Below are 22,685 nucleotides of genomic sequence, written 5' to 3' on the forward strand. Positions count from 1 at the left end.
TCAGTCATTTCGAAAATCTTGTCGAGCCAAGGCAGAGCTCCTTCATTAAATCATCCTATTCATTTTTAATAAGTGCTCCTTAGTAGCTGGGCTTGTTGTTGATTAGTATTCACTTATGGATTCAAATTGAAGATGTGTTTGCAACCGTATCCATGACTGCATACACTAAACACTTTCAGTAAGCGCTACTTGATGAGTGGCTCACAGTAAATGAAAAAATAACATACTGTATATATGGATGAACCATGCTCGAAACATTCAGATGCAATGCACTTTACAGAAATGCTGCAAAGTGACAAAACACACCCAAATGCTGAAAACCATTTGCAGAAGTACCACAGAATAAAATAGAAATGTTTCCAGGGGACATTGTTACCATGGCGACTGAGAAAATTGTTGAAATATCCCACTGTGTCGTTGAAGAACGAGCTGAAATTTAGATATGTAAATTCTCCTTTTGCTGGGTTTGAGTTTGTTTTCCCGATTCGCAGCTTTCATCCTGTAAGTGCTGCAGATGTTGGCGAATCAGTGAAGACATTGTCTTCTGTGTCTGTGTCTGTTTTCCTTCAGCTGCGATGCATTAACCTCTCAGGGCTGCCGTAGCTGTCACTCCCTCAAGCTCTTGAGCATTTACTCCATTAATTCGGTGATTTGGTGAGAACAACAACACAGCGTGAAAGCAGCCTCCCAATACGTGAAGATTTCCATGCACTTATGAAAAGTGCTGAGGATCGTTAATGATCTGTCAGCAGGTTTGGCTTTTTTTTATTTGTTTTCATTTTTTGGAGCAATTTTCTACCACCAAGTTCCTGGTTGCTCAAAAGACTCGAGCACTTCTGGTATTTTAGAATCGTTGCTTTGAGGGCTTATCTCCTCTCCAGGGCTGTCTCTATAAACCCATTCCCAGTGTGAAGAGTAGCAACAATAACAACGTGGATCAGTACAAATCTGAAACTGTAAATAAATTCATGGTCATGCAGATTTAACCGTAAACGTGAAAGCTGGTCAAATTCAGAAACAAAAGATAGGAAATTATTTAAATGTGGTGTAAAAAGAGTCGGTAGAAATGGTTAATAACAGTTATCTGAATCAATGTGCAGACAGTGTGAGTTAATGCTAGTGGGCCAGCAGGTCCGTGATGCTTCAGAAACCTGTACTGCAGAGCAAAGTGTGCATGCTGTCTTCTGTATCTTCATAAATTCTGGGTAAAGCATGCGAGATGTATCAGTTAAATTGTTATTGATGGTCACCAAATGGTTAACCCATGACTCTGGAACCTGCTTTGCTTATTGCAGCTTAGATTTCTGTTGATACTGAAGACCTTCGGACTGTGGTCAGTGTTCAGGTGAACCACAAGGTATCTGTAGGAGGTGACACATGGTCATGAACCTCCAGCTGATCGAGGGTCCAGCAGCCTCTCCGCTTGTTATGATCAGTTTCTGGAGCTCAAGCCATGTTTAGATTAAGCTGCTGTTTGTTTGGCAGTCCGTGTTAAAGTTACTGTAAACAAACTACAAAACTACATTCTGCGCTATTTTACTTTAACAATTTAACAGCTAGCTAAACCATTTCCTGTAGCCATCTACTGTCCTTCTAAACAAGCATTTGAAGAGTCCTCTAAGAGGTTGCAAAGAATGCACAATAAAGTTTAAAAAAACATGCTAACTTTATGTAGTTGGCCCTGTTTTTTATTTTTTTGTTTGTTCAATGAGAAAAGTTAAAATTTCGAATGAGTCGGTTGCAGAGAAAGTTTAATATTGATGATTTCCATTAAATTGATTTGCATGGACTAGATCTGCTACTCCACTGCCACAGTGTCATTTGCAAAAAAGAAAAAAGTGCCCAGTAATTAAGTTTTGGGGAGAAAGCAGAAGGAATAGTCCAGACTTCAAAAATCAAAAGGCAAGGCACACAAGCTTGATATAATTTAGCGTTATCAGCGAGACGTGATTATTTCTCGCTGACAAAGACTTCGAACAAGCTGAACTCAGTCCCACTGTTTGACAAAATAATGCAAGGCCACATCTCAGACACGACGCCTGGGTGGCATTCGCCGCAACAACAGTTCCTGACTGTACATCAAAGTGTTTCATGCTTACTGAGATGTAGTTCATCTTCTAAAACCCTCTTGTAAAACCATTACAGGGTCATTTTCCTAAAAAAAAAGACCAGAATATCCGGGCCTTCTGGGGGTAGCTGAGTTCAGGCACAAAAATGCACGTGAAGGAACTTGTAAGGAAGTGACCTGAATGTGTGTCTTTGCTAAACAGGATATTATCCTAAATTTGCTGCCCATATAGTGGAAATAAAATGCTGAATATTTACGAATTTCAAGGCATCTCTGTGTAACCAATCTGATCTGACGCATCTGTGTAAATCTAAATACTGTTTAAGCATCTCAAGGTCAAAATACTCTGACCTTTTCTGAACGAGATGCATAAATGCGCTCATATTAAACAAGCCAACGTCAATCTGGCGTACAAAACTAAATTTCTATTTACAATCAAAACATGGACGTTCCACTCATATCCCCATCTGACGGCACTGATGAATAGTCTCATCTTCATTTTTTTCCCCCGTTGCAGCAGTATATTAAATTCAGTGGGAAAAAAAAAACAGATGAATTATGTGAAGGTGGCATCCTCCAGATGCCTGCCCGCATTCCCACAAGGTAAGACGTGATCTGTCTTTTCAAGGTAAGAACCTCTCCCGAGGTGACGGAGCATCTCGAGGAGAACGGCGAACGCAGAAATTAGATGACAAACTTGTTTCTCACAGATGGCTGCGTGGTCCATCTCTCAATCTGGAAACGCTCCCTTCATCTGTGAGCTCTTCTGAATAAAATATGCAGAAAGTTGAGACGCCTCCAGAGAGGCCAGCGAGGAAGCAAGGCTCTGATTCCTTTGGGGACCTTGTGGCGGAGAGGCTGAGATGCTATCAGTAGATACTCTGCTCTTATCGGAGCAGATCTCCAGCTCACATTTTAGACCAGACGGGAAAGTCAGTGTGAAGGTCGTTGTTTCGAAGTGGAAGATTTGTAGCTGTATGCGAAGTTGAAATTACTTAGAATGTCACTTAGTGGTACAACAGAAGATTATAATACATCAACTGAATTCTGAATTGAGCGGTGCGACTAATGCATTCACACAATAGCTTCAACGAGAAGGAATTCTCCAGGCATGAATCGGCTTTAAAGCCACAAAAAGTCAAGGTCACCTTTGAAAGCTCAGGCCTGCGTGCACGTTGTTGTCTTGTGTGGAATGCTTCATTTGGAATATCAATTTAAAAGACTTGTCAGGAAACGCCGCAGCAGCATTTGTGGTCACACGCTCTCATTTCCTTATGTCACACATTAAAGTCATGAGGTCCATGAATCCTCTGGATGCTTTCTAAACTCTTTGTTCAATTATTCATGCTCAGATGAAATTGTAACTCTCATGCTTTCAGCAATTAAAGCCGACTGGTCGGAGAGATGCTGAAAATCCACCAATGCTGAAGCGTGTCTGCCTGCTACTGCTTTTCTGTAGCTTTAACACCTTATCATGGCATATGGCCGAGACACTGGAGTACATACATCACAGGAAATGTCCAAGAGGGACATCTTAAAGGTGATTATGGCCACATGAGCATTTGTGTATTCCTCGTAGCAGTATAGTTTCACCATGGGTGCTGATAACGGCGGAGGATCGCTCCCCCTGGGGAGGTTTCTCTGTGAAATAGGCTGCCAATCTCTCGCCTTTCATCATACATATCACCTGTTTTGTCTTAGCTGGAGGCCTGTGCTGTACTCGCTCTGCATCACTATGCACGACAGGGCACCGAAGCCCTGATAGAACAGATGATAAATATATGTTGGTGGGTTTTTTCGCTGAAGCAAAACTAAACTTTCATGTGTCATTTCAAAAGTAGAAAGGAGCATTTCCAATAAATGGACAGGAAAGACAGTTGAATTGCTATGAAACTTTTAAATATTGAAGAGTGGTGCAAAGATTGAGATAAATCTTATTTTAATGTTCACGCTGATAGTGAACCACGAACAATGCTGCTTAGTGATGAATGGATTGTCATTATGAAGAGAATTATTCATGTATATGTTCTAATATTTGTGGCCTGGAAGGACAAACTGCTCAAACACATTGATATATCACAGAAAATGATCTACGAATATCTTGCCTACAGGTGTGAGTATGTGAGATTGGTACTTTAGCTAAAAGTCAGACTTTATTAAATTCAATCATACTTGTACATTTTACCTTAAAGGGGATGTTTCATTAAAAACCCACTTCACTGTCTCAGCTCATACATCTGTAAGTGAAGCATTTTCTTTCCACCGAATGGTTTTTCGCATAGACTTTAACTTATAGACGTTTTATTTTGTGGCCATGTAGGAGATGATACAAATATAAAGCTTAAATAAAATAGTCATAGACAACAAGGGACATGTTGAAACTTATACTGAAAGATATGTTTGAATTTATTAAGCATCTGTATCTTTAATTTTTCTTAAAACAGTGAATCATTCTGGAAACCATGATCCTATAAATCACATATTCACTTATTTTTCATCTCATAAGGTCAGAATCATAATATTGTCACATTTAGGCTCATATATATTCAATATTCAGAAACAAGAGACATTGATGTAAAAAAAGAAAAAAAATGAAACTGGAGCATAATGTCATCTTATTAAGTACTTTGTTTATTTTCACATTCATGGTTAAACATGCAAATTGCCGCCACTGTCTCCAAAAGCGTTATTGATTAATATTTTTTCTACAGCTTGTGCAGCCTGGGGGAGGTCACAGTGATCTGCCCCATGACCCTGTGATTAATGAGCATCTTCCAGCTCGTCTGTTTGAGCTGAAGACGTATTTTCAGCAGAGCGCAGAGTTATTTCGTTTTTGTACCACATGCAACATTTTGGCTAAATCACTTCATACCGCAAGGGTTGCAAGCAGCTCAATACAGCCACAGTCCATTAAAAAAACTCCAGCACTCTAAGCTTGACCTTGGATTTCTGCCCCGGGGCTTCACAGGGCAGTTTGGTGACACTGTTTAATGTGCCAGTATAACAGTTTGCAACATGCTGAAGAGTGACCCGACGTGTGAAAAGTGGAAATGTTGCTCAAAGTTCAACCAAAGTCAGGAGAACTTGAAGTGTAACTGCAAAACTTCATGGAATGTATTTTAATTCTGTATTCTTCGGTACAAAACATACAGTTTGTCAGGAAATCTCTGCAATCAGAGAGATTTTAATCTTTCAAAGGCAACAGTGGACAACAAAGTAGCTTATTAAACTTTTACACTTTAGAGTTCAGAGCCATTAAAAATGGAACTTTTTGAAAACAGCTTCCGAGGTGGAAGTTTTTGACTCCATCTTTGTGGAACCGGAGGGAAACGCGCCTATAACATGGCTGTAGTAAACAGCTGTTCTGCACATGTGAGAGTCGATAGACAAGAACAACGACGGCAGCCTCCAGAGAGTCATGACCTGCAGTCAATATTCTCCTACAACTTGTTAATCAACTCCCATTGCTTTGCTTGTCAGGGATGTGCGGCATGTTGAAGAATAGATGATCTTTGTCTTCCCGTTTTGTTACAGTTTTCACTTCGTATCTGTCACAGTAAACAGCAAACTAAAGGTCATAGTAAACACGACTCAAGCCATCATTTCCCGTGTGGAGTTGATGTAGCTGAGTAGCTGCCTTCTATATGCTGTCTTTAGTGCTTTTAGCTTCTTTGCATGTTCAAACTAATTCAATCCAAACTAACTGCCCCTGGGCGTGCGTGTGCTTGTGTGTTCCCTGTGTTGACCCTCGCTGGATAAATCAGTGCAGAAGATAGATGGGAGTCTGTGTAATGGCTGCTCTCCATATTGTCGAAGCACCTCATTCATTCCCACATTGTGAGCAGCAGCTCCTCAATTCTACAAGGCGAGTCGATGAGGCCGAGGCACTTTTTGTGTGACCTATGGTCAAATACCAGCAGTGAAATGAAGAGTTTATACTGTACATGAATTCCTCTCGCGGTGCCGGCCTGCTGGAGAGTGATAAACTGCAGAAACAGGGACACACACACACACACACACACACACACACACACAAATATCCACATATATACATCAGGCCTGGCAGCGCTGTCAGGGACCAGCTATCCTCTCCGTAGACCACCGGAGGCAAATCGAAGTCTGCCTGGATCCCACTCGGCTTCCACCAGATAGCGCCGAGCCCTGTAGCCATGTATCGCAGCGCTGACATGCAGTGGAGCGAATGCTCAAATTAGAGGAGAGAGGATGAAAGAGAGGGAATTCAGTCCTGGGACTGGGGCTGCTGGGAGATTGTGGAGCTTTTTTTTTTTAAACTAATATTGATGCCTTAGGTAACTTTTTTTATGCACACAAGCAATAACCAAAGAGTTTAACCGTTCCAGTGAGACTTGCCAACAAACTGCGGTTGTGGAAGGATGGAGAGCTCCTTCTTGTTCCACACACTTCTGAGCGCCGGCAGGTGTTTTACACACCTTGGTGCATAGACAGGAGAGGATGGAGAAATGGATTCATCACCAGAGATCTGTCTATATGCTGAAGAGCCCGTGCTTGTTCCCTTGCTTACTCAGCAATATTGATTGAGGGGCAGAATAAACGGCCACCTGCAGTGAAAGCTTGAGATGGATACACTCCCAGAAAGCGAGACATGGGTCAAATGAAAGGCGTGACTGTGGACGGCGGAGGTGAGCGACTGCTATTTGGTTAAAAGTGAAGATTATGAAGCCGGTGAGCAAGACAACACTTAACTGAGAGGAATCTGTACGTGGAAGTCAAGTGGTTTCAAGAAGTCAGCATCCATTCAAAAGTGAAGCCTCATTTTGAGCTGATTTGAACGTTAAAGCCTGATTTTGTCATTTATTTTAACGAGAGGTGCTCGTTTGTCCAGTGGAAAAGCTAATTCCTCTTTACAATTAAGACAAAGCATTCACACAAAATAACAGATAACATATATTAAATGATGCTGCATGATCCTCGAATCAATAATCACCAATAGTAATTGCCAAAAACAATCACACCCTATATTTATTTTAAAATAACACAAACACAACAGATGAATGTGCTTGATCCATAGCATGTTGCTGTGTTTGAAGAATTCATTCTCATTTCGATTGATGTGGCATTTTACTATCAGACCAGAAGTAAAATATGTGGTATCATATCACTACTGTCTACGTGAATGAGTTTTTGTGATTATCTCTCTTTGTTAACCATCCGATGAACCCTTCCTTGGTCAGTTCCAGCCGACTTAAATCGGATAATACGACGTATAAGATTGTGGGATGGACGGATTATGCTTTAACGTCTGACCAGTAGACGTGAGGTTGGAGCTAATGGCCACTTTAAAGTTATGTGAATTCAAGAGAATCAGTAGAGAAATCTGAAATCTAACAAGCGTTGAAAACACACTTGAAGTGTGTCTGATGAGGCCCCAAAGGCCCCAAAGGCAGCCTGTGGAGCATTCACAATTTTTTTTTTCTTTTGAGGGGAAAGATTCAAGTACTGTAATAGTTTGCCACACTGTCTTTGTGTCTTCACTCAGATCAGCCCCACTGCAAAGTCAGAAAACCCTCCAAGTCCTTTAGGTCTCACACTTGTTGCTGTATTTAGTGTTATTGTGACTGAAACCAAGAAAAAAAAACCCAGACCTGCTGCGGAACAGAGCAGACAGGCATCACATTCACCATCACCAGAGAGCGAGCCATCACACCTCAAGGCTGCTGGACGGCCAGCCTTTTCACACCGGCCTGCCGTTTTGTGCAGCGTGGCAAAAAGCGTAATTGCCCTCCTTGTCAGGCGGTGTCATTAAGTCAGGCAAAGCAACAACAACAACAAAAAATAAATAAATAAAAATAACCAAACACATGCCATCCGGTTCAGGCGATAGGACACAGAGGAGGGAGGCGGCGGGCTGCTCAGCCAGCAGACAGCTGCCCTGAATGCCAAATAATTCAGCAGTTTACAAAGTGGAGGGAAGCTGAGAGGCGGCATGGACAGGTTGATGATATGGAAACAGGGAAAAATTGGAGGGATCAGAGAAAATAAGCTTGACTTCCTCAAAGTTTAAAGATTGGCTGCAGATTTTTGTTATAATAGTACAAACCACGAATTTGCATGATGAGCATCAGATTAAGCGTCCACAAGTAACTCGGACGTCCTGGATGAAACATGCATCTGAATAAAATGAGGGAGTCCCAGATAACCTTTGACCTCAGGAATCGTTTTACTTATCACTCTCTTAAGAACCACACTGACAGATAATCCTGTTTTTGATTCCTGCATCAAAACATCAAACATCAGTCCCGCAGAAAACCTCTTAAATATGTTGAATTCTTTACCCTTTAAGGGCCACTTTGATTACTTTATAACACTGTTGTCTTGAAAATGTAGTTATTTTCTATCTGGCAAATAGTTTTTAATATTGTCTACGTAAAAGATAGGTCTTGTGATCCTCCAGTGTTATAATATGGCACCAAGCTTATTACCAAACCCACTGCTGCGGCAACTTCAGAATGATTGACAAACCATGGAAATATAAGTTGCATTTATGTCAGTCAAACTTATAACTGGAGGCCTGTGGATGATTTTCAACATGCTAAAAATAATGAAGCATATCAGGAAATAGTAAAAGGCGGAGATCTTTTTATTCATATGGGACAAAGTACAAATAAACAGAAGTTAAAGCTCCACATGCAGGTACTGTTCAACTGTGGAGATCACTGGCAATAATAAAATTTACACTTCCAACACATTTTCCTCAAATAAGAAATTAAAAAATGCTAAATACACATGTAACAGAAACACTGTAAAAACCGTCAGTGCAGCAGTAAGCCCCCGTTGTTTGATGACAGTGCAAAAGGCATGAAAAGCAGAGGAAAGGGTACAATTTCTTGCACCAAGAAAACTTCAACTGGGAGATTTACGCTGCTAAAACTGAAGAATCTTTATTTCGACAGTGCTTGTGTTGATGAATGATCCATGAATCCATATAAAGGTTTGAGACAAAAGTCAACACAGGCTCATAAATAACCACTGTTTTCCCAGTTTAGCCACATAGTGACAAATAATGATGGAAAACAGGCAGCTGCATGTATGACGTCCATCATCCGAGGATTTGGTGAAACGGGCAGATTTTGGCCGCTGAAAAGAGAATCTGTGCAGCGTTTGTGTTTGAAACGCACCAAAAACATGAGCGGATGAATGGATGGATAAACAAACAGATGGGCTTGGCTGAGGAGGGGCGGGGCGGGCGGTGTTTCACGCAGCCGACCGCCGGCGGATGACGAACGCGCCCCTCTGCAGCTGGCCCAGGTAGATCCTCATCTTCGTACTGTCGCTCGTCTTCCTCACCCAAATCTACAGGACGAAAAGATGAAATGACTCCAATTATGTCTTTAAGAGACATGCGCTGTTTCATATCTACAGCAGTGGAAACGATATGAAACTTCTGAGGTAAATCCAGTTGTCGGTTCTCCTGTGAGCTTTTCATGGCGTATCGTGAACCTGCCTCACCTCGTTGGTGCCCACGGTGCTGATGACACAGCTGATCTTGGTGTTGTCCTTCGACTCCAGGTATATGGCCTGGCTCTTGTGGTACCTGCCGGCATGAGAGAACGCGCACTGCATCAGAGAGGAGATCGCCCAATAACCCCCACAGACGAACAAACCGCATTTCTCCTGAGACGCCACTGAGCGGATAATTGGGCTGGAGAGCCAAAAGATAAAATTGCGTTTGTTTAATGGCTCCGATTCAAACCCAGAGGAAGACATTGACGTTCCAAACTATTTAATCATTCAGGGCGCAGCGGAGAATAATGTCGTCTGTCTGTGACGGTGACGTTTCCTCTGGCCTGGAATAAATGAGGCTTTGCATTAAAGGAAATGTTTCCACCTCCTCGCTCTCCTTCAGGATGGTTTTTTCAATGACCCTCTGACACGTCTTCAGCCCTCCGCTCTCAAGCTGAAGGACGGCGGAGGTTTGCTGAAGGATTCTCGCTTCTCTTGGAATTTGCATCAGAGCAGCTGCTCTGGCTCTAATGCAGACAGATCCTCCGAGTATGTATTTTTAATGGTGGCTCCGAGCGCCAGCGCATATTCAACGCTTCCTGCATAAGATCTTTCTGTAGGCCAGACAAAAATACAAAAAAAGAAAGAGAGAGACTGCCATCCAAGTGGCTTTAAAATGTCTGAACATCAACAGAGCTTTACAGAGAGCAAACACAGAACAACATGGCCATCTAGTGGAAATAGAAGGTGGAGTCAGATCCAGAGGAAAGAGACAGTCTTTAACCTGCTTTAGTGTTGGGTAAAACCAGCTGCCTCTGAAATAGAGAGGAGATATAAAGATATTTGAATCCAGAGGAGTGTATTTTTTTTTTCCTCTAAAAAACAAAAGCACCTCCTTTTTAAACAGTATTTCAACAGATTTGGAAATAAGTTGCATGAAGTGAGATTATGAAATCAAACAATGACCTGCTGTTTCAAAGCGTCACATTTTAATCTGTGGTAACAAAACATTTTTAAATGCTGGAAGCGCCAAAACATTTCACTGTATATAATAATGTCTTTTCCCCTCCTCATCAAGCCCTCTTTCTGATGTGGCTTTGCCTCCTACCCCCTTTTCACGCCCCCTCAGTCATTTGAAAACCATGTTTTCCTCATTACGGTTTGGAAAAATACCCCTTTTATCACTCATTAGCCACCCCATTTTCTCCTCTTTCCATTTTGAATCTGGTTAGATATTCCCTCTTCATCTTAACATGATCCGTTACTTCCTCTTCATCGTTAGATTTCTTTTCCTTAGTCCCATGTAAAAAAAAAAAAAAAAAAAAACAGTAAAGAACCTGGACCAATGGCAGAAAAAGGAGATGATTACCATCTCTTGTCGTAGTACAGTTTGCCCTCCTCGATGCGGGCCTCGTAGCGCTGGGTGGGGCTCTCCATGGGAGCGGTGGGGATGTGTTCGGGCGTCGACGGGGAAACTGTACGGGGAGAAACCGTGAAAAGCTGCACCATATTTGTACAACTTTTCTATGAACCAATTTCATCTCGAGTTGGCCAGACCGGCAAAATCAGTGCCGCTATAAGTGTTAAATTTAAACTTTAAAGTCTCTTTTTGTTGTAGTGCAGAGCATACTTGATGAAAATGTCTCCATTGTTTTGCAAAACCAAACAATTAGTACAGAAAATGACAACAATATCAACATAAAGCCAATTTTTATGAATTATGGTTGCAGAATGCAGTGAAATGTACAAAAAATAAACTTCTGCAGTTGTTGCATTATGCAGGTTTTTACAAACTCGCCCTGACAGCATGGCTTAGAGCAACAAGGCAGTTAGCGTTCATGTCGATATCTCAGCTCAGATCTCAGGTGTTAAAATATCAATGCTGCCTTTTAAATTTTTACCATTTTCTTGGTGTGGTGGGACGAATTGGAGCCTCTTGCAGGCCATTTTCAGCCCGCAGGCCTTAAGTTTGACTGCTTTAGAGGCATGCGGGCCCATGAGTTTACAGGCAAATCTAACGACAGAAGTACCTGAAGTTACGGCCTGCGATGCAGTTTCACATTTAATGTAGCTGAGAGCAGCATCAATCTTCTCCCTTAACTCGGCCAGAAAGTGAATGAGTACATTTCCCTAAATGAAAAATCCTTCCCTTTGAACTGCGGGACTCGCCGTTCACGTCTAAATGCACTTAAGGAGGCGAGCGCTGCCGTACCTGGTCGCTTTGGTGACTTCAGCTGTAAAGAGAAGAGGTTACAATGATTAAATACAAAGAGAAACATTCAGCAGAGACACTCTGAACACTTAAGATAGACTGATATGAAGATGTATTATGTGGAGCAAGATGACCAATCAATAATTCTATTGTTAAACAATGTTTTAAAAGTATTAAAGGAGTCCAGCAGCTCATCATTGGACACTTGTGTCCATCTATCTATAGAAGCACTCAGTAAATGAGTGGATTGAGAATGAACTTTGAGACAATTGCTATCTGTTAATTGTTGAGATATGTTATTAAAAAAAAAAAAAAAAGGTTTATAGTGTAGCAAGAAGGTACCTTATTCAGTGTTCTCAGATCTTCCATAATCTGATCGTCTGTTAACAAATAATTTAGCTGGGGTGTGAAGAGTTAAAGAAAATGAAAAAAAGATCTCAAGAAAACACAAGTCCAGCTGAAACACGAGGTGAATGGGAAGGATATCTGGTGCAGGTTTCCTCCGTTTGTCTGGGATTGGGACTGGATCGTTGGGGCGTCTCCTCAGCTTCCGCGTCATGATGGGTTTTACCTCCATGGAGTCTGGAAAAAACAAGATAAGGCATATTAACTTAAAAAAAAAATACTTTATACGTCAAGGTTATTACCACAACTCCACTGCATCTAAAAACCTGACTTTAATCAGACATCTTGAAGAACTACATAAAAAAAGCAAAACTCCACTTCCACTCAGTACTTTCACCCCGATTTCTCTATTTTCCTGCTGAGCAAGCCTCTAATATTCCTGTTCACTCCCTCACCGCCTGTCAGCTCCATTGTTAATTTCTCATTCTCGATCATCTTCTTTTTCTCCTCCAGCTCCGCGATCAGGTTTTCCTTCAGCTCAACCTTTTTATCATCAAACTCTTTCACGGCCGCTTTCTTCTCTTTGATGTAGTTCCTCTCTACCTGCTCCGTCTGGAAAAGACAAGAGAGATTATATGTTTACATCTCAAACCCAGAAAGTAGCAACTGATCGTGCATTAGGAATACTGAGTGAGCTTACTTCAAGCTGGAGAAACAGATCTGTGAAGGGAAAGACAAACAGAATTTGTCACGACAAACGAGCTTTGATTCAAATTCTATGACAGTATTTTTGTTCCTTTTTGCCAGATTTATATTCAGCTGCCATCGGATTTATAAATGCAACGGCGGCCTTCCAGTCAAACTCCCGTCGATCCATTACCAGACCGTTTTTTTTTTAAATAAAGTATTCAGCACAAAAGAAAAAGCATTTTTCATCGGCAAAAAGCTGAGTGAACGAAATCCTGGCGAGCTGAAAGAGGAGAAAACAAAGCTGCACACAAACAAGACAAGCGACCGAGTCAACAAGAAGAAAGTATGTGACGTGATGAAAGCAGTGGAAGACGAAGGAGTCATGTCTGAGTCCTGTTTCTGGAAGTATAACTGAGAGGGTAATGTGCTTACAGGGTGCTTTAATTACCATCTATGACCACCCTCCTGAAAGTGTGCGCTTTTTGTTCCACAGTATTCTGAATGCGTTCTATCAGAGCCATCATTAACTTCTGCGGCAGTCTGAGCTACAATAGCCTGTCTGTTGGATTTGGCCGGCCTTCACTCCTCTAACACTGAACAAGTCATCCAGACGTTAACGCTTCCCATGCAAATCCTCACATTTGTCCATTTTCCTGCTTTGGATACATCAACAATGAGGACAAGATGCTCATACATGCAGCTTGCATCTTTACCAAGAGCAGCTTCAACTTTGGATATTAAGATGAACTGAGAGTTTACAGACAGCGTGACTGGTTATTGAAAATGCCAATTTAATCAAATCAATCCTTTGACATATTTTTTTATCAGAAATACATAAGTGAGCAGATGGAAGGCACCAGCACTTGGTTGGTATATTACATGTGAGATGATGCACGGTTAGTTTAAATAACAGACCTCAACAAAAAGCATGCGAGCGTTGTGATTTTAACGTCAAATGACATCGGAATGTTAGGAATTCCTCCAGGCTGCAGGTGAATTTTGTTCGGGCTTAATACTTCATGTCATTACCAAAACTTGATTAACTTCTGTTAGGAAATCTTTTTTGTGTATCTCAGACACCATTTCATTTTGCAGCTCAATTTCCAGTCAGTGTTCCTCTTGAGACTCGACAAACTAAGCAAAGCACTCCAATTTGAGAAATAATCAACAGGATAAGTGCTTCAGCCTTAAAATGGCGTGATCCCAGTAAGAACGCTGTGTACTCGCCTGCATTTCTGAGTCTTTCTTTGTACTGCTGGTCCAGCTTCTTCATTCTCTTCTGGTACTCCTGCAGCGTGCCTGCAAGACAAAAATAAAAAGCTGTTTATGCAGGATGAGAAGGGACTTGTCACTTCAATGCAAGCTGTTGTCAAAATACATAAACAACTACCCTCATTATTTCGGCATCTTCTTCCACTGTTAACACACTCAGTCTAAACTGGACCGCCCTGACACTGCACGTAAATGTGGATTTATATAAACACCATGCGCCACACAGCAATTTCAACAACAAACATCAGTCTGGGACAGCTGGTGGTGCCACTGCACCTTCGGACAGCACAGTCAGCAGTTTACATCATCAAACAACAGGCTGCTTAAAATGAGCCGTTTATGGCAGAGGACCATTTGTCATCATCTGATTCTGAGTCACTTGCTGTTCAAAGCACAGCTACTACTGTGAATAAGCATTTCAATGAACTACACAGAAAGTCTACTGAAATAAAACCAACCTTCCTGTAGCTGCTGCAGCTGTCTTTTCAGAGAGGCCAGTTTGTCTTGGTACATTCTGCAAAAAAAAAGAAATAACAGAGTTTAGATGTGAAGCTACCACACAATACCACTAGTTTTCAAGGTGAATGAAAAGAAAGATGCCCACTGCTCTTTGATTTCCACATAGTCATCGTCATCGTGTTTGGCCAGATCCGTCTCGCTGGCATCCTCGGTGTCTGGGAGAAAGGGCAGGACAGAGCAACTGTTCACAACTACTCTCCCAAGATGAAATATTAAAATCGGGGTGAATCGCAGCGCGTTCACTGGAGCATGCTACAGGGCCGGTTTTCCCAAAACAACCCTCCTGCGTAGACGTGCGTGGCACCGGTAAGGTAATGGTGAACACCCTGCCTGGGAATGCCCTCCGGTTAGACTGGGACACCGGGGGAAATCCACGTCTCATCCCCGGACTGACATCCGGGAAAGTTCGTCCGATTTGGAAAAATATTCCGATGTGCAACCAAACGAGGCTTCGGGTTTGAAGATTTAATCTACTAAGTGGTGAACGAGGCGACTGTCTTGCTGCGAGTGTCAAGCTTTTTGCCGCATTAATCAGAGCGATACCGTCTAACTTGGAGCTGCTGTCAAGCCGGGGACAACTCGAAACGCCGCAAATGGGACAATGTGCCAAACTACGGGAATCAAGCCCCACGAGCACCGGAATGACCCGACTGGACCGACTTTACCTCAATAAAACCCCGAAACGAGTGAAGATCGAGGCCCGGTGGTCGCGACTGACACGGCGGCTTTCATTTTCGGTTAGCATTAATATGCTAGCTAAAGTTAGCTCCGCTTTAAAGAGTAACTCGATCCGCGTAGTTCGGGCTCATTTCACAGAAAGCACGTAAACTCCAGCCTGTTCGCTTTCGGGAGGCCTGTCGTGTAACTGTGCCCAACCTTGTAGCGTTGTCATCGCCCGTGCGTCCTCTTCTCTTTCTTTCCCATTCACTGCGATCCCGTCCTGCCTGAACTGTGTGAAGAGGGCAGTGCGGTGGACACAGCACGGCTAACGTCACGGAGCGAGGCGGCTAATTAACGCTGCATAGCACATTTGAGTGAGCACTTATTACCGCCGCGAGTGTGCATCACCCAAAACACGTCTCGCGTTACACGGGCACCACTTTCGAGTACATTTAACAGCGAAAAAACAATGTTTATGTGGAGCTCGGGACGCAGTTCAGTAACTAGTTGAATATTTACATGCAAAATAATCGATTGTGCGTGCTATATTTAAGGCTTGCAGCCGACAATGAGTTGTAAAAAATAGTTTGCCCACTCCACATCTGAATCGTTTACACTCCGATGCAGCTAACGATGTAGCTTCGCATGCTAATTCCATTCTTCCCTAATGTCAGCAGGGACTTCATTTTTTAAAGAGAGTTCACCATACAATAGAAGAAATCTGCTAACGGATTAAAAAAGCTAATACAAAATGAAATCACACATGGCTTTAAAAATTGCATTAAATAAATAAGCGGATTTGTTTACGAACCGCGCGTTTCCGTTTGTTTTCCAACAAGTAGACGGAGCCCGACGAGCTTTGAGGAGGATCCATTTAAAACCTCACCTTCCTCCGAGTCTCTACCCCTGAAACTCCGGTCATCGTCGTCGTCCACGCTGTCCAGCTCCTCCTCGTCGTTGTAGTAATCCACCATGGGAGACAACAGAGTCGAGGCCATTTGCTCGCTTTTAAAACGTAAACAAACTCAAAATAAACAGCTCGTCTGGAACAGCGCCTACAACAGCTAGGACCCCCGGGCGCCAAGCTGCCTGAGTATATGCCTAAATGCAATATCCATACTAACAACGTGTGGTGTTGTTGTTACATGTTATATATATGATATTTTATTCAAATTCTTAAAAAAAAAAAAAAAAAACTATTTTTTTTTATTTTGATTTCCGACTAAAAATAAAAACAGGCATATTTGTGGATGTCTGTTTTGACTCCATCAGTGCTGCTAATGTGAGCCAAAGCTCCCAAATAAACCTTCATTCAGGTCTTTAACGCCGCCTGGAGTGTTTTTAATCAAGTCTGGTGTAAATGTTAGACCACTTCTAAGAGCTACATAAAGAATATAAAGACATAATACTGCCATCAAGTCTGGGGTTAATATTTTACTACAGCCAACATAATGGCTGTTAGTTGCTCTAGAATTGTTCCATGTTATAGATGTCATTGTAAATGTTCTTGCTTTAATACTTTCTATGAAGTGTTTCCTGTTGCCTTTGTCTCACATTTCCTGCAGAAATTAATTTACATACAGTATATTTCATTCATCCATTTTCAAGTAATGCCACAGGGCGCTCGAGCCAATCCAAGCTAACAGTGAGGCCAGGGTACACCCTCACAAGGAAAACACAGAGACAGATAACCACACACACACTCAAGGAGAACATGCAAACTCCACACAGAAAAGCCCGTACAGTATTTGAACCCTTGATCTTCTCACTGTGTGGTTTACCACTGTGTCACTGTACAAATCCTTTCAAATAATCAATTACTTAAATGGACTGATAGGAAGATTACCTAGTTGAATTTTATATTACTGTAAATCGTCCAAAAGCTGACATCTGAATTTCAATGTATTTTTTTCATTGTATGTCACATTTAATGGAATTACAAGCCCCATGGTCTTTGTGCATCAATATAAAGAATAAAAAGTAGACAAATAATTCATAAATGCAAATTCTAAGGTAACACACACTGTTTCCTACACTGTTTAACCTCAAAAGAAAAACAGTAGAGGAATCAGTGTATGTAATCCCAGAAAATTATGAACTTTCTTCTGCTCTGTTTTTTACTCATACACTCACATTCACACAAATGTTGAAGAGAGTATTATGGGAGTAAACACAGTCAATGCACTATTGTTAAATAAAATATTTATTGCAATACTTATTTTACATTTATCCACACAAACATTTACACCCACAGGTAAGTCTTCTATGAAGGGCAGACACTTTGCCTCAAGATACTTGGGACCAGTGTATTAAAGTCAGACATCACTATAATTCTTCTGGATCCTTCAGCTATATGGGATTTGTTTGAAGCCACTTCTGGTTTAGATAGCCTGAGCAAGTCCATCATTTTTGATGAGTTATCCATGTCTGCAGATATTAAAATGTCAAAGGTTGCAAAGCAAATGACAAAACAGTGACAAACTAGTTTTAGTTTAGTTTAGTTTAGTTTAGTTGTTTCTTTCGTTTAAAACAACACAAAAACAAAAAAGATGAAAATACATCAATGTCATCAGTTTAGACACAAATCACACGAAAGAAAAGGAGCAGAAAGAAGAACAATCTTATTATATCTACCCCTTTACATACAAATTATTTGAACTGATACAAATTAACTTTGAACTGATACAAATTAACAAACTATACTTGAGCTGTCTTTGACATCAGAATCATTTTTTTTCTAATGAAAGAAAAGGTAGACACTGAATTAAAGCTGGAGATTAATGTTCGTATTGAATAAAACTCAGAAGCATGCATGTCATGAATTACAACACCTATTCTGAAAATTTTAAAAAAAGAGCTGTGATCGTGAATTCCAAATGATACAACTGGATGAGTAGAAACAGACTAATTACTTGAGAAAAATTGTTCACACTGTCGACCAAATCAAAGCTGCTGTACAAGTTGCCTCAGAGCTTTGAATTCCTCACTTAGAACTGGCCCAAAACAAACAAAATACACACACACAAACAAACACACACAGGTTGTACCAGTTCAGTATGTTGGAGAACTGCATGGACGTGACCAGTAAACTTTCTGTACTTGGGCAACAAAACAAAGCAAAGAAAGCAACCAACAAGAAAAAAAAAAAAATTTTAAAGAAAAGCAACCACTTAGTGCTTATTCCATCCTTCTTCTTTTTCCCTCGACGTGAGTACATGTAGAGCACTGTAGAGGATGGATAAAAGTTAGGAAAAGAATGAAGTCATTTGAACCGCAATTGAATTATAAATACTTTGTAATTCAGGGATGTCTAACACATTTTAGTCGGCCCAATCAAATAGAGACATAATCACCTCAAAATTTAACTTTTAAAGTTTTTCTTTGTTGTTGTGCAGAGCATCCACAATGAATCTCTTCATAAAGTCAATTTTAATGATACCTTCTGGGTCAAAATACAAGTGAAATGACCACAAAAAAACCCTTCTGCTGTTGCACTTGAACAGCACGGCTTTTAGCTATAAAGTAGTTAGGTTTCATTCTAGTTTAAGAAATTAGTTTTAAAAATCAATGTTATGGTGTTTTCGGCAGGTTTTAATTGGGACCACTTGCAACTGGTTTTGGCTCACTGGTCTTAGGTGACGCCCCTGGTCTAATTATAGTGATGTATAAAAGATATGTTAAAAATTATATACAATCATGAAAAAATAATTTAATATACCTTTGAAGTAGAAGGGTTCTGTTTATATCTGGACCTCTGGAAATGAGTACATTTATCAAACACACATCACACACGGCCTCATAGTTAAAGTTCCGCAGTGAGCCAGCAGGTGGCGGCATTGCATTGCTCATATATAAGGGGGACAGGCTGGTTCGCTGTCATTGAAGTTGCAACAGAATCGGGATGACTCAGTCCATGCATCTTTAATGATTTGCAAAGGAAATAGGACTGTGGCTGTTCACTTATAAGCTTTATTTTGTCATCTGGTGCAGCACTGCTGCAACTAATACTCAGCCAAGCTTTGCGCTTGGGTCGGACTAAATGCACGGAGAACAGGACAAACTACAAAAATTAAGTTAGTGGTATTTATTGTAGCTTTAAGGCAAGGTGCGTGGAGGCACACGGAGATAAGTTTAGTTTCCGGCGGGCTGTCAGAGCCGGTCTACCGGGGGGCTGAGCTCGTGCCGCGCCGTCATTCAGGAAGTCTCGAGCCACTGACAGCACTTCCACAAGTCGCTCGGAGAGCCCCGGAGTCGGATTAAATACTCCAGAAGTGCGTGCTCTTGCTCCGCGGGGACGACTTCGGGTCAAGGTGAGGGTGTGCTTTCTCTGTTGTTGCCCCCCTTCTCCCCTCTCTCTCTCTCTCTGCCTTTACCGTCTCCACCTCCATAACCATGAAGACGGCGCCGCGCGCCCCGGCCGAGCCGACACTTCCTCCCGGGTGCGCGGCTCGGAGCTGCCGCGGCTCCCCCTCCCACTGTCAGCAGCGGGCAAAGTGCAGGGGCGAACAGGAGGACTAACTGCCCCCGAAGTTACCCTCCGCCGCCTGGCTCGGACACTGCGCGTCTCTTTCTCTCTCTTTTTTTTTTTTTTTCCTTATTATTATTTTTAGTCGGCGGTGAGTAACGGAGGAGCGGCGTCGGCTCGCCCGGGTTTGTAAGTGCGTAGCTGAGCCTCTTTGACTCCGTGTCTGCAGCGCACCTGCTTCACTTCATTCTTTTCTTTTCTTTTCTTTTTTTGGGGGATATATTTTGAAGAAGTGACCAGGAAACCAGCTTTGGTTCCTTCCTCTGGAGGGGGGAGGGAGGTGAGTACGCGGATCAAGTCGCTGACAGGTTGTAGCTGACACTGAAGTGTGCGCTTGTGGGTTTTTTTTTTCCTGCCTGTTTTCATAAAAAAAAAAAAAAAAAAGGCAATTCTGCATGGTGCTGCGTAAACTTGCGTTATCCGAGCATGAGCACGCACGGCGGCGGCTGTCAGCGAGCGTGTCACATCCGTAGAGGACTGTGGTACCTTCCATTGCGTCTTACATTGTTGTGAGTGAGATTTTTACTATCAACGCGCAGCCACAATACAATGGCTCTGGCTTGGACACGCACTTACGCATGAACCCCCTCCTCCTCCAAAACCTATTCGTTTACTACGTCTGTCGTCCACCAGCAGCCTCTAGTATTAGTTTGTGTTATTTACTCGCGTTCATTCATTGGGGCAAAAACAACAACAGCAGCATGTCATTTGGTGTTATTATACTTATTTGCATTTTGCTTGTTTTTATTGCTTGGGCGCATAGAAGACGACGATCGCTTCAAAATAAACGAAAGTGGATGTAGGGTAAAGCGTGACGCGCTCGAAATGGCAGATGTAGATATGTAGCTGAGCACTAAAACCCGAGCTGACCCAACATGATGTCATCTGTGGTGTGTAGAGCGCATGAGTGAGAAGCAGCAGACCTGAGCCTTCACTGCAAACTGTGTCACTTCTCAAGATTTATTTTAAGACGCCATGCAATCGCGCACAATTTAACCCAGTATTGGGACACGTGCACCTGCAGAATCCAATTGAGATGCGGGAAAAAGAAAAAAAAAACATGCAGTGTGGATAACAAACCACATTATCTCACAGGATAGTTTGCTCATTTGCAACAAATGCCAACATGATCACAGCAGGAGAGAACTGGCTTTCTCTGCCTCTGCTGTGTTACCTTTCCAAGTAATAGTTTCATTGTTCTGCTTGGATTTTGTTCAAAGGTCACACTACCACTATTGTGCAACCCCCCCCCCCCCCCCCCCCCCTTCACTATCACCCATATCTAGTAGGCTTATCAGCTACCTTTTGACCATACAACGAAGAGACGGAACCGAAAGTGCTACACTTCCTCATTGCTGATTGTATCCAGGGCGCTTTCTCTGTTTATGATTTTGCTTTGATTGTGTCATTTTTTTTCGTAAATGTTCCGCTCATTCAGGCGTCTGTGCCGATACAAAACAGATGTTGGAGCCTTTCGCTGAGGGCTGACGCTGAACAGGTCATGACGGGGTAGAATAAGCGTCTTGTACAGTTTGGACCTCACTGTGGTGAGCCACATCTGGTGAGGTGAGGGCTTTTATTGGCTCGATGTTGTGACACTTGCAAGGGCAAAAGACCAACGCTCTGCTTCTATCTGGTCTTTGTTAAACACTGGGTGAGACGCAGCTATATGTAACATGACAACTGGCTTCCTCTAGACAGTCAGAGGCAGTCACAAGCATACTGCCAAGAGTCATGTCTTTTTATAGAGCCGTGTGAGAGATTATTGAGACGTTAGCCAGGGGTCTTCTCATGAATTTGCACAAATCTCTTTCTGTGTGCGTGTGTGTGCTGGAAAAGGACACATCAGCTGCTCTTGACAATTGGCTGATGTCGCTGTCAGACTGGATTGGGGTGGGGGTGGTGTGTGAGCCAGACATGCTTCCACTGAGGCCATGCTCGTAAGAGGAGCAATCACCCGTTTTCACATGGGACGGTATAAATCTGGTTTCAAATGAGGTAAATTTTCCTTGAAAGTGAGGGCCAGCATGACACAATTGGTAATGCCAAAATTTTTCATAATTAGTATGAAAGATTGCACTTGACAAGAGGATGTTAGCATTTTTGCCCCTGCAAACTAATTGGAACCTTTCCAGAGTTTCCAGAGAACATTTGGCAATGTAACATATGAATCACAACATGGATTTTTTTTTTTTTTTTTTTTTTTTTTTTTGCCTGTTGTCAGTTTTTTTATGGTTATGTGTTGCTTAAAAAAGGTGAGTTAGCACTGGATCAGAGCATCTTCCAAAAGCTTGTTGCTGTTATGCAATAAATGTAGACAGTTCTTAACCTGTTTGTTCTTTTTTTTTTTTTGCTTTGTTTTCATAGATAAAATATAAACTAAAGTTTTGGTACATATAGCAAGATTTTATGCTATGTTATTTAAGTCTAAAAGCTGTGTCAACCTAAAGTCTTAACAGAGGTCACACAGGTTTCACACCTTTGCCCTCTACCCTTAGAAAAATGCACAGGATTACAATTAAGCCCCTATCCATTCGGCTTTACCGCTGTTTCCCCAGATTCCTGACCTGACCCTAGTGTGCTCCAGGGCCATGTTGACACCCGTTAATCATGGAATTGTGACATTTTATCATGACTATCAAGCATCAAAATAAAAAAAAGGACTCTCAGTTATCATGAATGGAAACATGAGAAATAAACCTGTTGAGCTGTTATGTTAGAATAGATGAAAAAGTGAGCACATGTGAGAAATGTAGCAGAGAAAACAAATGTGTCAGAGGGAAGTCAAGCAGGCCTGCTGGTCAAGGAGGTGTTGGGTCACAATTTTACAGCTGGTATGATGTGTTTTCACACTGTCAGGTGAAGCCAAGGATGATGGTGAGAAATTCACCTTGTCACACCACGATTGCGTT

At 41.9% G+C, this 22,685-nt stretch overlaps 2 protein-coding genes across 4 annotated transcripts in view; one reads left to right on the forward strand and one right to left on the reverse strand.

The window, feature by feature from the left end:
- Window positions 1-8,675: 8,675 nt before the first annotated feature.
- On the reverse strand, window positions 8,676-16,319 carry suds3 (SDS3 homolog, SIN3A corepressor complex component). Of its 2 annotated transcripts, none has more exons than XM_030105412.1 (12): window positions 16,135-16,319; window positions 14,674-14,743; window positions 14,528-14,583; window positions 14,025-14,096; window positions 12,808-12,827; window positions 12,563-12,719; window positions 12,249-12,344; window positions 12,105-12,166; window positions 11,763-11,784; window positions 10,920-11,025; window positions 9,557-9,641; window positions 8,676-9,400 (listed from the first exon to the last, which is right to left on the reverse strand). In XM_030105412.1, the coding sequence occupies exons 1-12, from the start codon at window positions 16,244-16,246 to the stop codon at window positions 9,302-9,304; spliced, it is 957 nt and encodes a 318-aa protein (XP_029961272.1). In that variant the 5' UTR covers window positions 16,247-16,319; the 3' UTR covers window positions 8,676-9,301. The 2 variants fall into 2 exon arrangements, with proteins under 2 accessions (XP_029961272.1, XP_029961273.1); XM_030105413.1 differs by lacking the exon at window positions 16,135-16,319 and adding an exon at window positions 15,465-15,558.
- Window positions 16,320-19,291: 2,972 nt separating this feature from the next.
- The window catches only part of taok3a (TAO kinase 3a), a 75,114-nt gene continuing 71,720 nt past the window's right edge, over window positions 19,292-22,685 (forward strand). The window contains exon 1 of one of the 2 annotated variants that reach the window (XM_030104659.1): window positions 19,292-19,558. The gene's annotated coding sequence lies outside the window, so the exon portion shown is untranslated. Of the gene's footprint in view, window positions 19,559-20,003; window positions 20,054-22,685 lie in introns of those variants that run through there. The other variant, XM_030104660.1, reaches the window with a different exon arrangement.

This window comes from Salarias fasciatus, chromosome 12 (genome assembly GCF_902148845.1).
Source record: "Salarias fasciatus chromosome 12, fSalaFa1.1, whole genome shotgun sequence".
Classification (NCBI taxonomy): Eukaryota; Metazoa; Chordata; class Actinopteri; order Blenniiformes; family Blenniidae; genus Salarias; species Salarias fasciatus.

Excerpts from the sequence above, each read along its gene's own strand:
- suds3 (XM_030105412.1), bottom strand. The coding sequence starts at position 16,246 with ATGGCCTCGACTCTGTTGTCTCCCATGGTGGATTACTACAACGACGAG. Across the intron at positions 14,097-14,527 it reads GCTGCAGCAGCTACAGGAAG|GCACGCTGCAGGAGTACCAG; the intron begins GTTGGTTTTATT and ends TTTGTCTTGCAG. Across the intron at positions 12,828-14,024 it reads AGAAAGACTCAGAAATGCAG|ATCTGTTTCTCCAGCTTGAA; the intron begins GCGAGTACACAG and ends TTCCCTTCACAG.